At 42.8% G+C, this 17003-nt stretch overlaps 1 protein-coding gene across 5 annotated transcripts in view; it reads right to left on the bottom strand.

Annotated features, from left to right (window-relative positions):
* Positions 1–1035: 1035 nt before the first annotated feature.
* Positions 1036–17003, bottom strand: part of ZHX2 (zinc fingers and homeoboxes 2) — a 68022-nt gene continuing 52054 nt past the window's right edge. For 3 of the 5 annotated variants that reach the window (XM_039359791.1, XM_039359793.1, XM_039359794.1), the window contains exons 2-3: positions 13845–16410; positions 1036–2296 (exon numbers count right to left, since the gene is read on the bottom strand). In XM_039359791.1, the coding sequence (XP_039215725.1) occupies positions 13849–16251 (2403 nt within the window). In that variant the 5' untranslated portion in view covers positions 16252–16410 and the 3' untranslated portion in view covers positions 1036–2296; positions 13845–13848. Of the gene's footprint in view, positions 3050–13844; positions 16411–17003 lie in introns of all 5 variants that reach the window. The other 2 variants (XR_005558692.1, XM_039359792.1) reach the window with 2 other exon arrangements.

Below are 17003 nucleotides of genomic sequence, written 5' to 3' on the forward strand. Positions count from 1 at the left end.
GCCAACTCACCGCTGGCAACTTGCTGTGGGACAACTCAATTATTTAAAATAATTTTAAAAAATATTTTAATTTTTGTCATTCATATTTCATCTACTCTCTCCCTTTGCATCCTTTCTTTAATGATTCTATTCCACCATCTCTTCGGTATGTGTAACTCTTAGCCCATGGCGAGTTGGCTGTGGCGATTGTCCCGCGGCAAGTCGGCTGCGATGAGTTGGCTTCATCGAGTTGTCCTAGACCTCAGTTTGCCAAGGGCTTTTCTAACATGTAGTGCTCAGAAGAAAATATATTCTAGCACAGCGGTTCTCAACCTGTGGGTCGCCAAACAACTTAGTCTGCCATTTTTTTCCCCTTTTCCTTAGCTGTGCTATTCCCTTTTATTCTATTGGCTTTTGAAAGCCAATAGAGTCTAATTCTATTGGCTTTCAAAAGCCAATAGGAATTGTCCAGGCTGTCTCTTCCCTGCTGAGCCCGCCAAATGTCCCATTCTGCAAACGGTACTGTACCAGTTGAGTAGTCCTCGACTTACGACTGGTTGAGTAGTCCTTGACGTACGACCGGTTGGGGGTCGTGGCATTAAAAAGGTTGAGAACCACTGTTCTAGATGTCTAATTCAAAGGAACAATGACTTAAACCAGTGTTTCCCAACCTTGGCAACTTTAAGGCGGTTGGACCTCAACTCCCAGAATTCCCCAGCCAGAATTCCCCATGGCTGGCTGGGGAATTCTGGGAGTTGAAGTCCACTGGCTTTAAAGTTGCCAAGGTTGGGAAACACTGACTTAAACAATAGCACTGATAAATTTATCTTACATTATCAGGGTTGTTTTGTTTCTTCCCAAATTCTCAAGTTGTTAATGCTGAATAACTGAATTATTCACATGTTACACAGAAGACTTAGCATCCTGGTGTCTTCTAGATGAGTTGGACTAAGTACAAGTTACTGCTTTTAAACAACAGGCAAGAGGAAAATCTTTTCAGAAACACTGTTTCTGCTTGAATTACGACAATTGCATTGAATTACGACAAACAAACAATTGTTAGAAAAGTCTCTTTAATTAAAATCTCTAGGATTAAGTTTAAGCAGGGTGTATTGGAGGGAAATGGAACAATTCTCTCCAAACCCTGCAAAAGTCACTTAAATTGTTTTATCAAAGAGAGGCCATAATTCAATATTTCTCCCTCTTTTCTCAGCAGTGACTGAAGAATAAAAGTGCACTCAGACATAGAATCAAGCTGAAAACTTGCCAACAAAAAAACACCCCATAAAACAAGTTAAGGTATAAAGCTTGAGCCCTCTGTTGCAAAGTCTTTTTGTGTTTCAGATTGTACTACCACTAGTAGAAAAGCACCTGCATCAAGCAATAGCACTTGACATCTCTAGCGTTCTGGGTCCAACTGTTTGGCAAATGGTAAATGACTGGGTGCATTAACGGATTTGTTCTCCTAATCTGACGAAGATTAGTTTCCATGCAAAGAGAATGGCCACCAGCAAAATGTGTAAAATGAGTGGAAAAAGCAAACGTGTAAAAATGTGAATGAGATGAATGGTTTGAGAAGAACAAATGTGCAAAACGAGATGAATACAACTTCCACCGAAACAATTGTTGCCATAATCCATCAAGTCACCCTGATTCCTGATATTGTAGGAACAAGTCCCCGCAGTTTTCTTGGCAACATTGTCAGAAGCAGCTTGTCAGTATCTTCTTCTTAGATTGAGAGAGAGACATCGTGACTGGCCCTAAGTCACCCAGTTGGTTTTGTGCCTAGGGCAGAACTAGAATTCCCGCTCTCCTGACTTCTATTCCAATCCACTCCACCAAGCTTATAGTTAGTACATTTTTAGTGGTAGAAATTAATGCAGTAGGCCAAAAGGTTTCAAATCATCACAAGGATACAGACAGGAATTTACCAATTTGTAGGAAATGGATTGGAAGAAGCATTGCTTTCAGACAGCAGTGATCTATTGTGCTTAACAAAAAAGGTAGCAAACAAAAAAAATTCTGCAATGTTAAGTATACAAAAAGTCATCAAGAAACGGAGAAAGCAACACACTACAGGGCAAACTTATATACAAGGACCTCATTATTTTTTTTTAGAAAAATCCGCCAAGTGGGACTTTGGCTCATGAAACTTCTCCAAATAAGCCAGAAATGATCTCTTCTTCCATCTTGACCGTGATTTTGGAGTCCAAACGTGTGACTATCCTACTTCCGAAGACCTTATGTGATCGCAGGATTAGTAACCATGTGCTCTCACGAGAGTCAAAAGATAGGACTAGAAAGTTGAATGAAATGCCTATGAATGAGAAAAAGCAAATGCTTAGCTGGAAGTTATAGCAAGCTGGAAAGTTGGTTTTTCCAGCAGCTTAATATTAATATGCAGGGTGGGCAATCTACAAACATGTTCTATTATTCCAGGTGCTTTATGAGCAGACCTACTGTAGGCAGTTCAATAAGGAGGCCTAGCACGGTCTCCGATGTTGGAGTCCCACCCTTTCTTGGCGTGCAAATTGGCTAAATTGCATTTATGCAAACAACACACTTACTGCATTCTTATTGCCATGTAATGGGACGTGCACACAAAAGAGTTAAGAAATCGCAAGTCAAAAGATTTGAAGATACGAAGAAGAGGATCCAGAAGCTTCATCTGGTACAGAATATAAGCAGCGCAGGCAGTTATATGTGTTTCTTGAAGAACACATTATACCTCCACCCACTTCGCTAGCGACATTGGATGCCAGTCTGTTTCCAAGGCCAATTCAAGGTGCTAATTTTGATCTTTAAAGCCCTACGTGGCATGGGACTGAGTTACTTGAGGGACTTCCTCTCCCCAATTATATCTGCCCATCTCACCAAACCCAGCAAAGGGCATGCTGCAGGTCCCATCGACTAGGGAGTGACACTTGGCGGGCCCTAGGCAGCGGGGCCTCTTCAGTTCTGGTGCCCACATTATGGTGTCTTGAAACGAGGCCGGCTTCATCCATTTTGTCTCTCTGGAAGTTCATCAAGGCCTGGTTGTGCCATTAGGCCTGGGGACCCCAAGGGCCTGCTGAAATATTGAGGTGTCTCCACTGTTATTACCATCTGCTCTCTACCCAATAGTTTTTTTTCTTTTAGTTTTATGTTATTTTATAATCATAAAGCTTTTAATAACGATAATAACACTTATTTTGTATGTACCGTGGTTTCTCTGAAAGTAAGGCCTACTCTGAAAATAAGCCCTAGCTCGATTTTGGGGGGTGGGCCTAATATGAGCTTTACCCCAAAAATAAACCCTAGTTTTGGGGTGAGGCACACACTTACCTTGCAGCCAGGTGTCTCCTCGCCCACCCATGTCTTTTGTAGCCAGGCTTGCATTTCTCAGTCACAGGCCTTTCTGGAAGGCCTGTGCAGCCAAGAACCAAGCTATGGATCCAATCCATAGCTCTGTTCTGCAAAACCTCTGCAGCCGAGGACCAAGCTATGGATTGAATCCAGGACCAGAGGCGTTCTGGAAAGACCTGACTGCAAAATGCAGGCTGGAATGCAACTGCAGAATGCAGCTGCTCCTTTGGCTCAAGAAGTGGACTGGCTGGACGGGGCTGTCGATGCCGGAGGTGAGTATAAAAGGCATCCCCCCAAAATAAGACCTGGTGCCTCTTTTGGAGGCAAAAAACAAAACAAAACCCGGTCTTATTTTTGGGGAAACATGGTGTTGTTTGATTTAGTTTTGGTGTATGCTGTCCACCTGTTTATGAGATGGGAGGGGGTCTATAAATTTGACAAAAAATGAATAAATAAAATACATATATACAAATGAGACAGGAAAAAAGAAATGTGATGAAATGTAGTTCACACCATTCAATAAGCCACTCAAAACCTTTTATTCTTGCAAATCCTTGCTTCCGTCACATCCAGATAAGGCTTCCTACACTGTCTTTGATCCATTAAACTGCCTGGCTCCTTCATTCTCAGGAGAATCAATTTCATTCAGTCATGATCATTTCATCCATTCATGACTTTTAATTTCATTCAATCATGACTTTCTCAGTTTTCTTCCTCTGGACCCATTCTCTCTTCCTTTATATGATGATTTTGCATTCCAGTCCTGATTAATTTTCTTCAACAGACTTCTTGTGGCCCCTCACTTTTTTTTTTGTGTGTGTGTTGAATCCACTTTCCTTCAGAACCCTTTCAGATCACAATCTGAAAGTTTGGTCAGAATGATGAATTGAGCATGATGTGTGCAATGTCATGACACACATACAAAAACAAGTGTGGATAAGCAAGAGGTGTGTGTGTGGAGGGGCACAATTTTTCTTGAAACTCAGCTCCAATTCTTTCAGTATTATTGTCCCTTGGGATCTAACCTGGAGTTATTAGCCATGATGAAATCCTACTTGGATATGTACCCACAGCTATTTAGATAAAACCAATTCATAGTTTCAGGGGCAGGTTCACCTATATCAGTGTTTCTCAACCTTGGCAACTTTACGATGTGTGGACTTCAACTCCCAGAATTCTCCAGCTAGCGTTGCTGGCTGGAGAATTTTGGGAGTTTAAGTCCACACATCGTAAAGTTGCCAAGGTTGAGAAACACTAACCTATATCTTCAGAAGTCACCTGTTCTACCCTTCTTCCTGGGGCTAAGAGAGAGGAATGGCCTACTCATTCAGATAGCTTCCAGTCCAACATGGGCGTAGGACTCCACTGTAAATCTTCAGGTTCGGGTGCCTTTAATGACTACACTACAACCTGCTCTTGGTCATCCCATCTAGGCTAGATTAGAGATTCGCCATTTCTAATTATATTGGCAGTCAATAAAATTTTATGACCTATCTCCAATTACTGCTGCCCATTTAGTAAGATCTGGCAGGCTTGGTTTTCTCCAGATCCTATCTCTTGTATAGCCACTCTCTTGATAAATGGCTCAGGACGGCATACAATTATCCCAGCTACAGAAATAGACAAGCGATAATGAAATGGAATAAAGCATGAAACAAATTATGCTGGAGGCATTCAGCAATTGAAATACTCAATCCAGATGGGTTTACTAATCCTCCTGACTCACAGCCTGGGAAGGAACAGGTCCGCAAGGCAGGACTAGTACTGTCTGAATCATGAGAGGAATATTATTCCTAAGGGCAGGTGCAGCATCAGACAAAGCATGCTTCCTGGGTCCCGTAAGATATCATAACGTAAACCAGAGATTTCCAAACTTGGCAGCTTTAAGACTTATGGACTTCAACTCCCAGAATTTCCCAGCCAACTCTCAGACTTTTGAGAGTTAACGTCCACAAGTCTTAAAGATGCCAAGTCTGGAGAGCCCTTGGCTAAAGAGATAGGATCTGGAGCACACCATGCCTGCCAGATCTTACTGAATGGTCCAAAATAATTGAAGACAGGTCATTCAGCAAGTAACAAGGCTTTGATCCACGAAGGACTTTAAAAATTACTTTAATGTAATTTTGAATTGCATCCAGAAGCCAACTAGTAACCGTGTACTCACCAAATACTGGCATTATATGGATGTATTGAGGTTCTCCCATAACTATTAGCAGTATGGCAGTCTGACCAGCTGTAGCATCTGAGTGATTTCCAAAAGCAGCGCCATAGATTAATCTATGGCGCTTGCATTAATCCAGAAGTAAAATATTTTCTACCACTTCTGTTTGTTTGTTTTCTGCCAGGTGGGTGTACCCACACTCCCAACCACCCCCAATTTTAATTTTCTATGGGTGGCTCTGGAGCATATGTGAAACCCAGGGGGATTTTTGGAAATGAAAATAATGCTGCAAGCAACATACTTTTTAGCCTGCAAACAGCTTTCATTTCATCAGCAGACAGCAGTATTAGATTTAACAAGAGCATTTTTGAAACGTCTGTTTGACATTAAGGTATCCGTTTTCAAAAGTCTTTTAAAAAAGCGAAACGAGTATCATCAGTCTGATTTACAAATATTACAGGATAATCATGGGCCCGTTTGATCCACTAATCTGAATGAATTCAGTAAATTTAAACATTGCTTATTCTATACTGGAATGTGATTTAAATTAAAGCACATGTTTCGACAATTCTAAGACTACTGCAGTTTTTCCCCACTAGAGGGCACATATTTGGATCTTCAATTGGAAGGTTGAAATATGAAGGAAAGAGCAGAGTTATCGAAACAGGAAGAAAAGGAACAGCACCTGTGGGTGGAGTATTAAAAAAAACAAAAAATTTCTCGGATTTTTAATACTGTTTTTGTGTTTAATCAATTAAAATAAATTGATCTTAAACCTTAAAGGCTACTGTGGTCCTTTCTCCTGAATACAAGTAATCTTCAACTTATGACTGTCATTGTGCCCACAATTTTGGTCGTACGTTATGACAATCGTAAAGTGGGTCACTATACTGAACTTAACTCTATCATCTTTTTTGCAATGGTCATTAAGTTGTAAAGCGAACACCATGGTTGTTTGGTGAACTCATTATTTGCTATGGGTTGGTTTGAAATCGTGCAAGGAATTACAATTAAAGCAGGATACAGCTGAAGGATCTGATCTCCCTTATACTACTTAGAGGACCCTGAATAGGTTAAGAATTAGAGGGCCTAAATGTAAAACCAATATGCTCAAGTGGAGGCTCTTAGCGGAGAGCAACACTCTATGTCAGTGATGGCGAACCTTTTAGAGACCAAGTGCCCCAAAACTGCCCCTGCCCCTGCCCCACCCCACTCCACCCCCTGTGCTGCCCCCACTCTGCTCCTCCCTGCCTGCCCGCAGTGCCACTCACCGCCTCCAGCGCCCGCTGCAGATCATCCAGGCAGCCCAGCAGCGCCATGGCAGCCATGCCTTCTGCCTGCGTCCCGCAGCATCAATTGTGTGCATTGGAGCGTGCGGGCAGAGTCTTGTCTACGCTGCCTGGCTGCCATGTCCTTGGCTGAGCTGCTCTGAGTGGACCATGCTCAGGGGCGATTCTCCTCCAGGGGGTTGCTGGAGAGGAGGGGGTAGCGGGCGGAGGCAAGCCTGGGGCAACGGCACGTGTGCCCACAGAGAGGGCTCCAAGTGCCGCCTCTGGCAACCGTGCCATAGGTTCGCCACCACTGCTCTATGTGAATGTGGAGAGACACTGAGTCCAGCCCATCTGCTGTTATGTTGGCTACCACCAGAAACATGTACTGATAATTATTTTTGGCCAACAACAAAGCCAAGAAGGTGGCTTCATTCTGGCAGTTTCAAGTTTGATCTAGACACGGAAGAAGAACAAATGGGACAGTTTTGGCAATAAACTGGAAGTAAACACGGGTTTCTGGCAAAAACATCATAAGTCATGGTCTCGTGACCAGGGAGTGCTGCAAATGGCCAATTGTATAGTGTCCAAAATGCAGTCACATTTTAATTTATTGGGCTATAAAATGAGATGGAAGGGGGGCAGGAGAGAGAGAGAGATACTTTCAGCCTTGCGACATAGATGAGACAGCAAACATGGGCAAGATGAACTAATTCTATTTTATCGTACAGTTACACTAACAAAATCTTGCATGTCTGAAAATATATCTCTGGCCCTTGTCCCTTTTATAGCCCAAAAAACCAGGAAGCATCCCTTCTCAGCCTACGACCCCACCCACATTCCTGCTGTGAGGTAAAACTGCGTCTTCTCTGATTGTTTCCTTAGCTGCATCTCTTTGCCCAATCTCCCAAAGTCATCTTCACATACCATTACACATTCTTTCCTCTGATTTTCTCACTACAACCCTGTGAGTTAGGCTGGTCTGAGCAACAGTGACCGGCCCAAAGTCCTTCAGTCAGCCTCCTGGCTGAGAGTACTGGGGTTCCATCAGTCTCCCCAGTTCTAGCCCAACATCTCAATCACTACATAAGTCCACCATTCTGAAGTTCAGACTTGATCTTATCTTCATGTTGCTCAGAAGTCAGAATCAGAATAGCACTGGAAGGGACCTTGGAGGTCTTCCAGTATAGGCCCCCTGTTCAAGCAGGAGATCCTATACCATTTCAGACAAGTGACTGTCCAGTCTCTACTTAAAAACCACCTATAACATATGAAAGCAAACTGTTCCACTGGTTAATTGTCTTTGCTGTTAGGATGTTTCTCCTTAATTCCAGGTTGCTTCTCTCCTTAACTAATTTCCATCCATTGCTTCTTGTCCTGGCTTCTGGTGCTTTGGAAAATAAGTTGACCCCTCCTCTTTGTTGCAACCTCTCAAATATATTGAAATACTGCTATCATGTCACCCTTACTCCTTCTCTTCTCTAGACTAGCCATACCCAAATCCTGCAATCGTTGTTCATCTGTTTTTATCTCCAGGCCTTTAATCATCATAGTTGCTCTTCTTTGCATTTGTTTCCAAAGTCTCAACATCTTTTTTGTAATGCGGTAACCAAAACTGGATGCAGTATTCCAGGTATGGCCTTACTAAGGCTTTATAAAGTGTTACTACTTCATGTGATTTTGAGACTATGCCTCAAAGATTGTATTACCTTTTTTGGCTGCTGCTGCACACTGCTGGCTCATATTTAAGTGATTGTCTCCAAGGTCCCTCTCACAGTTATTGTTTTTGAACCAGGTTTCAACTAATCTGTACTTGTACCTTTGGTTTTTCCTGCCCAAGTATAAAACCTTGCTTTTCTCCGCATTAAATAGAGCCCATAGCTCATGTCAAGATCTTTTTTTATCCTAAGCTTGTCTTATGGAGTGTTGGCTATTCCTGCCAGTTTAGTGTTATCTCAAATGAACAGCCATTGGCATTTTTATATCAAATTATACTTTGATAATCCAATACCTAAAGAGTGTTTCATGTGATGAAAATGGGCTTTGTTTTTAACTGCCATTTCCAGCCAGTATGGGGTAGCAGTTGAGGGACTGGACTAAAAGCCAGGAAACTATGACTGAGGTCTGAAGTTCAACCTGGAAATTTTGCTGGTCACAATCTTTCATCATTCACTTTCAATCAACCTTGCAAGAATGAGACTATAGAAGCAGAAAGGCAAGATATAGAAGGAATCAATAACAAAATCTATGAAAAGCTTTACTGGATCAGGTTTCTGTCGTCCAGCTTTCAGTAGCCAGTCAGATGCATTTAGGAAACTCATAAGCATGTCAGAAGGGTAAGACCTCAATTCCACTGATGCCCCCTTCCTGTGGGTCTATAGAATAGTAATGAAGAATTTTGGAAGCAATCCACAGCCACCAAGACTGATAGTCTGATCCTCCATGCATTTGTTCAATCCCCATTTAATATATGACCCATCATCATATTTCATAGCACCAAACTCCCAATGTTCAGCCATATGTTATATAACCAAGTGCTTTTTAAAATCTGTCCTGAATTCAATGTATTTAATGAATAGTATAAGGGAGAGGAAGAAAAGAGAGCCAGTTTGGTCTAGTGCGGGGGTAGGCAACCTTGGCTCTTTTATGACTCATGGACTTCAACTCCCAGAATTCCTGAGCCAGCCATGCTGAGGGGAAAGGGAGAGGTTTCTAAGCTGAGCCATGCTGACTCAGGAATTCTGGGTGTTGAAGTCCACAAGTCATAAAAGAGCCAAGGTTGGGTTAAAGAACCAGGTAGAAAGCAGGAGGCTGAGAGTTCTAATCCTGCCTTAGCCATGAAAGCCAGCAGGGTTACCTTAGGCCAATCATCAGGAGACTGTGAGTTCTAGTCCCTCCTTAGCCATAAAAGCCAATTGGGTTACCTTGAGCCAATCACTGTCTCTCAGTCCAACCCACCTCACAGGGTTGCTGTTGTGGGGAAACAGGAAGAGAAAGGTATGCTGGATATGTTTGTTGCCTCGAGTTATTTGTAAAAATAATAAAGGTGGGCTATAAATAAATCCTCCAAATGTAGCGTGAAATGGTATCATGGATAATCATGACAATAATAATAACAAGAGCGATCAAGCACAGAACATAATTTTACACTTCTAAAGCAAAACCAGGCTATACATCTAACCATTTTGTGTGACAGTCATGTCCAGGGATAGGCAACCTTGGCTCTTTTATGACTCGTGGACTTCAATTCCCAGAATTCCTGAGCCAGCCATGCTGGCTCAGGAATTCTGGGAGTTGAAGTCCACGAGTCATAAAAGAGCCAAGGTTGCCTACCCCTGCATGTCCCTAACAGGTTCTACTGAGGTAGCTAGCTAATCTTTCATGGACAAACAATTCTGTTGTGGCATTTGAACACTAGCCCAGTTGTTGCAGGAATGAGATGAAACAGTTAAAGTGCGAAACAATTAAAGTGCTTTTTTTTTTTAATTAAGACTGAAATCGTATAATGTCTGCAAATATGTTTTAGGGGACATCTCTGAATTTAAAATGTGAAGAAATACATTTCTTAATGAAAGAGAAATCTTTCATTAAGTCAGCCTTGAATCGCCAATTCTATACTTTGGGGAAACTCCTCAAAATTACAATATAGGATGCAATCAGTGGCTCTGCAGCAAGTTAAATTATGCTGGCAGACAGCTAGAGCAGATCTTTCAATACAGCCATTTTATCATCCCTATGTTTCGAATGGGTTAATAACCTAACCACCATATTTTTTTCATCAGTTGCAACCCCTGAATACTTTCCAAGGACAATCCCAAATAGTCAAGATAGGATGTAACGTCTGGAAGGGTCATAGCTGGCTCACCAATTGTTGTGCAAATATGCTTTTTGCCACAGTTGTCATCAGCTTTCTGAGGGAGTGCAACCCATCCAAAATCCACGTTCAACTTTCTCCTAACAGTATCTTGTCTGGATTTAGTATCAGCTTGTTCTGCTCCTCTAAGGAGATTAAATTATTATCAAATTTAAGCAACATTCAAAGGTGCAAACTGCTAATGGTAAAGAGCAACAGAGCTTCATGAGCACATTGGTGGCACTCCATCCCTGATCTGCTGGTGATTATACCCAGTAGTTTCATGTAGATGTTAGACAACTTAGGGACAAGATAGAACCCTATGAGATAATGCAGGTCTACTGGACTACTGCAATGCGCTCTACATGGGGCTACCCTTGAAAAGTATTCGGAGACTACAGTTGGTCCAGAATGCAGCCGCGCAAGTGATAGTGGGTGCTCCTCAGTACACCCACGTTACACCTATCCTCCGTGAGCTGCACTGGTTGCCTATTGGTCTCCGGGTCCAATTCAAGGTGTTGGTTATTACCTTTAAAGCCCTATATGGCTCAGGGCCAGGCTATTTGCGAGACCGCCTACTACCTCATAGTTCCCTTCGTCCGGTTAGATCCCACAGGCTGGGCCTCCTTCAGGTCCCGTCAGCCAAGCAGTGCCATTTGGCGGGGCCGCAGAGGGTTTTCTCTGTGATGGCGCCCACGTCTTGGAACCATCTCCCCCCGGAGATTAGGACCGCTCCCACCCTGTTGGTTTTCCGTAAGCTGCTCAAGACCTGGCTTTTCCGGCAGGCCTGGGGTTTATAAAATCTGACCCCTGATGACTGTTCTTGTGGTGTTTGTTTTGTTATGTTTTATGTGTTTTTATTGTTAGCCGCCCAGAGTCCTCCGGGAGGCTTATAAATTTTAAAAATAAATAATAAATAAATAAATAACGTAGGGATTGATAGTAATTCCTCAACAGCATCTTCTGGGTGCATTTGAACAGGAGGGCCCTACGATCCAACCTCCTCAAATAGTCTCAGAAGATATGAAAGTTGGGATTGAAGATACTAGAACTGATGAACCCAAGAGAACCATGTTGCACTGCCTCCATTTAGTTTCTGGCTTAGGTCATCCACCAGGGTGACCAAAGGAAGCCTCAGAACCATATCTGGGGTGATATGGAAATGGAATATAGACAATCAGTTTCTTCCAGATGCATCTGGAGCTATGAGGTCTTCACTTCTCAATGTCCTTACCACTGGAAGATTAGAGACTTAATTTGTCATTATAAAGATCTTCTGTGTCCAGGAACCACAACAATTTTTTTAATAAAGACTGCATTAATAACTCTTTTAAAGAAGTATAATCTCCACTACACAATGGAAAGTTTTCTTTAATTTGTTTTTATGCTTATAACACATTTCTTCTCTGAAAGATCAGAAGATTGACAGGAGGGCCTCTCCTCAATTTATCTCCAGAATGTGAAATAAGCTCTGTTGGAAGAAAACAACTAGCCCAAAGCCACCTCCTGAACTTCAAGGATATGTAGGACCTTGAATTTAGGATTCACCTCCCCACACATATACACACCGGTCACACATAACACATTCATATTTTATACTCCGCTTCCTTGTAATGGTAACCACAACAACAGATGGAGAAGGTGGGATCCAGGAATTAAGACTAGGAGATGAAGGAAGAAGGATAAAGGTCAAGGTTATTGAGAAAGTGACAGAGCAACCAAGGGGATGGGGTTGGTGAGGAACACAAAGCTGAGCACTGGCAGAAGGCAGAGAGAGGTGCAAGACTGTACAAAACCCCAAAAGAGCAGACAAATAGGGAGGAGGAAGCAGAGAGTAACAGTGAAACCACCTGTCAAATAGGTAGTACAATGTTTGGGTCTTGGCTCCTTTAAGAACCACAGAGCTAACCTGGACTTTTAATCTTTTTAATATAAATATATACATTTGTGGCTCAATGAAGCATTCAGGGTCTCAATATCAAATTCTGTAACACAGATACCTGATAACTTTGTCAGGATTCAGCAGTGCCATGGGATTCATCTAAAATCCACACTAAATATCACACAAGAGCAATACCCAAGAAGAAACAAATTTTGGAGCAGTCTTGTGACAAACTGGATTATTTTGCAGGATTGCCAGGCAACCATCTCTCTCCCCCTCCTAACCCAAAGGGCATCAGAGGACTTAAGTATCTTGATGGGCTACCTTATCTTACAGCCCCTCTTCTTCTCATTATGAAATATATAGATAAACAATGATAGATCCACCTACACATAGTGGCAGGGTCACTTTGTTTGAACCGAGAAAGCAAAATTAATCTTAGAAGTATTACCAACTCTTATCATCTGTCCCACTTTTCATTTTTCAGCCAATACATTACTATATAACTGTATTTATATCCCAAGCTGCAATTTCAAAATCAAGGAATTTTTTTTTTTTAGGTGCCGAAAATTGTTTCTCAGCAAGGAAGATTAAAACAAACTAACAAAAAAAACCCTTTCTCCAGGCAGTATTTGTGCCAACTATTAACACCATTTGTTCAAGGGCTAACAACACTGCAAAGCAGGAAGAGCCTTATATAAGAGACAGAAAGGTGACTTCAGATTTTGCTTTATAACTCTGTTTCTACAAGGGCTAAAAGCTAGCCCTTTTTTAAAAATATGAAAACAGGGGATTTTGGCAATTATTGCTTATCTTGGAAGGCAAGTTCATAGCAAACTCTTCTGCCAGCTGAAACGGGCAATGCTCAACTAGACTGAAAATATTCTTAATCTAATATCAGGAGAAGATCTATGTTCCAAATTCATTTCCTTCAAGCACAGGGGGTCTCCAAACTTGGCAACTTTAATGCTTGTGGACTTCAACTCCCTGAATTCCTCAGCCAGCCATGGGGAATTCTGGGGTTTGAAGTCCACACATCTTAAAATTGCCAAGTTTGGAGACTCCTGTTTCAATCTAGAGCAGGGGTAGTCAACCCTGGCTCTTTTATGACTCATGGACTTCAACTCCCAGAATTCCTCAGCCAGCTGTGCTGGCTCAGGAATTCTGGGAGTTGAAGTCCACGAGTCATAAAATAGCCAAGATTGACTACCCCTGCTCTAGAGCATCACTGAGCACATTCTTTTTTTAAAAAAATACTCTGTTCAAAATATGCTGGCACAGAGAAAAAAATAAATCAAGAGGAAGGAAGAGGCAGGGCTAAAGGTAGATTGACAAAAGCATCAGTGTTATTATTACCTGTCTAGGTGTGAGCGTTATCACCAGATATACCTTCAGAATCAAAATCTGTTTTGCTTTTAGGTCCTGTTTCGTTCCAACTCTCTATGCAGTCTGAAGCAGAATCGTCATCTATAGTCAGCTGCACCCAATTTACACCACTGGCATTGGGTTTTTCTTCACCACCCTGACTATTTTGACTAATCTGAGCATCAGGCTGTTCTGGACTTTCTGCGCTTAGCTTCTCAACTTTCTGGATCTCCTTGTTGGGTAGCTGAACTTCGTCATGATTATTCTTTGGCCCAGGTGGCTTTGGACCCTTAGTTTCTGCACAGCCATCAAGGACGCTCTGCTGTTGATGTTGGTCTAGCCATTTTAAGGTCCCCATTCTTAGTGAGCTCCTGTTCTCCTTGAACCAACGGACTATTTCTGTTCTGGTGAGTCCCGTCTGAGCTGCCAATTCATCATACTCCTGTGGAGAAGGCCACTGAGTTCTAATAAACATATTCTTCAGTAAGCGGACCTGCTCTTGACTGCTTGGAGCAAAAGCTGTGGAGCACTTGGGCAAAGAGGTTGGAGGTTGGGAGATGGTGACCTGCTCTGTTTGATTGATTGCACCATTGGAAGCAACTGGGTCCTTATTCTTTATACTTGATCCCATTGAGTCTAAGACAGCTTGTTCCATATTATCCCTAAGTTTTCTCCGCTCAGCAAACCAGCATTCAACCTCTTTTCTGGTCATCCTGGCATCGGTCCTAAGTCTTTCCAACTCAATATGTGTCGGAAAAGAGTTTTTAAGGAAACTTTCTTCAAGGATTGCAATTTGTTTTTGAGTTTTTCCTTTGAACTGCTGGAAAATGAAGTCCGGATAGGGATGATAGGTGGGGTCCTGCCGCACGCTACCTCCTAGCGCAAGATGGTCCTTGGCTACAGATTCACTTGTGATATGGCTAATTCCCCGCTGACTCCGGTAACGATAGTCACTGAACCACTTCTTGATCTCACTCCTTGAGAGCCCAGTGACTTCAATTAGCCTGTAAATTTCTGCATCGTCAGGAAACTGGGTGACAATGAAGCTTGCTTTCAGAGCCGCAATCTGTTCCTTGGTTTTTTTGCGGTCGCTGGTTGACGTTGGCAGCACAGTAGAGTGTGGCATTGTTGCGGTGCTTATGGGTGCAGCAGACACGTTCTGTTTGGGCAAGAATTCTGTTGGGTTGACATGCTGACGTTTGGCTTCTGGGACAGCCAGCTGGTTCTGCACACCCCGTTTCTGACTCTGGTTGGCTGCCACAGCGAGGGTAATTGGGGGAATGTTTGATCCGTTTGAGACTTGGGTCAGTACTAGGCCGGTCTGACTGAGTATCTGACAAGGCACAGCTGTCTGAATCAGTGGCTGTGGCATCTTGGCTGTGGCAACATGAGCTGGGAGAACAGCAATCGTCTGGTGTGTTGGCTGGATGGTGCCATTGAACATCTTCTTCCTTGCCTCTTCCACCTCTTCAGGAGACCAGCTGATGCCGTGCTTCAAACGTTGAGTGGCAAACCAAATTCGAATCTGTTCTTCAGGGTGCTTGGAGGCGGCCGTCAGCCATGACAATTCTGCTTGTGTAGGATACGGAAACTTGTTGAAGGAGCTGATCATGGTAGAATTAGTGTCTAGTGCAGAATTGTATTTGGTACTATTCAGGGGAACGGGGACTTTGGGAACTAGGTTGATATTTGGCGGGAGCTGTACAGAGGGCATCACGTGGGCCAGGATATCTTGGAGGACATCTGCTCCATTAATACATGTAATTGGCTCAGTGATCTCTGGAAGAAATGGAGGAATCCCATCAAGATGGTTGTCCACAGAAGCTTTCTTGGTCTCACCTTTAAGTTTTCCTATGTTAATGATCTGTGTTGCTTTGTTTGTATCACCTACCCCTTCATAGTCAGGGGTTTCAGCCACATCTGGGTTGCCTGTCACCTCGATGGATTGTTCTAAGACAGTCTGATTGTTGAGCTTGATTAACTTAAGCTTAAAATTGACTTCTCCTGGATGGAGGTTGGTGTTATGCTCAGATAAGGAGTCATACTTTTTGGTTGTGAAGTTACATTCAGAGCATACGTAGAGGGGGTTGAGAATCACATTGGGGTGTTGCGTATCTATATGCTCCGTGAATTCATTCAGGTTCTGGGTGGAGAATGGGCAGTACTTACATTCGTAACCACCAAGGGATTTCCTGGTTGGGTTGGCTGGAGATGATTTCCCCTCGATCACTTCACAGTCGTTCTCAAAAACATCCTTGCTGGCTGTCAAATTATTACCTAAATCCTGCTTAGGAGCACCAGGTGCTTTTCCTGCACTGCAGTCCATGGAATCACTGGACTCCGTAGCTCCAGAGGCTCGTACCATACATGGAGTTGTTGACTTCCTTTTGCTTGCCATGACCGCTGTAGAAGTGCCCTTGGAAGCAACTGTCCCAAAGGTTCCCTCTTAAAAGCTTTTAGCACTTCTAGGAATAATCCCAGGCTGGACTCTAAAGGAGTCTAGTGCCATCCATGGCTTTTGGTCGTGACCCACCATACAAAGTGGTCTGCATTACACCTGCATTACAAAACAAGACACACATTGTTAAAATGTGCACAGCTTCTTCCTCCCTGAAGGCAGAAAGGGCAATCATAGCCTGCTTTAAATTCTGCCTTTGGAAAGGCCAAAAGTTACCAATTGCACGTAGTCCTCAGCTTACGGCCAGAATTGAGCTCCAAATTTCTGTTGCTAAGTGAGACAGTTACGACCTTGCTTGCCACAGCTGCTAAGGGAATCCACTGCAGTTGTTAAGTTAGTAGCAAGGTTCTTAAGTGAATCTGGCTTCCCCATCGACTTTGCTTGTCAGAAGCTCTCAAAAGAGGATCACATGACCCCGGGACAATGCAACCGTCATAAATACATGCCAGTTGCCAAGCGGCTGAATTTTGATCACGTGACCATGGGGATGTGACAATGCTCGCAAGTATGAAAAATAATCCTAAGTCACTTTTTCAGTGCCATTATAACTTTGAACGGTCACTAAACAAACGTAAGTTGAGGACTACCTGTATTTTCAAACCTAGTTGCCTCCCTTGATGGTTGGGGGTCAAGGGAAGTGGGTGCATTTGAATACTGAATGCTGGGGCATCCTTAAGTACTTACTGTTATTG

The sequence above is a fragment of the Crotalus tigris genome, unplaced genomic scaffold (assembly GCF_016545835.1).
Source record: "Crotalus tigris isolate CLP2741 ecotype Arizona unplaced genomic scaffold, ASM1654583v1 scf7180000019137.2069052, whole genome shotgun sequence".
Lineage (NCBI taxonomy): Eukaryota > Metazoa > Chordata > Lepidosauria > Squamata > Viperidae > Crotalus > Crotalus tigris.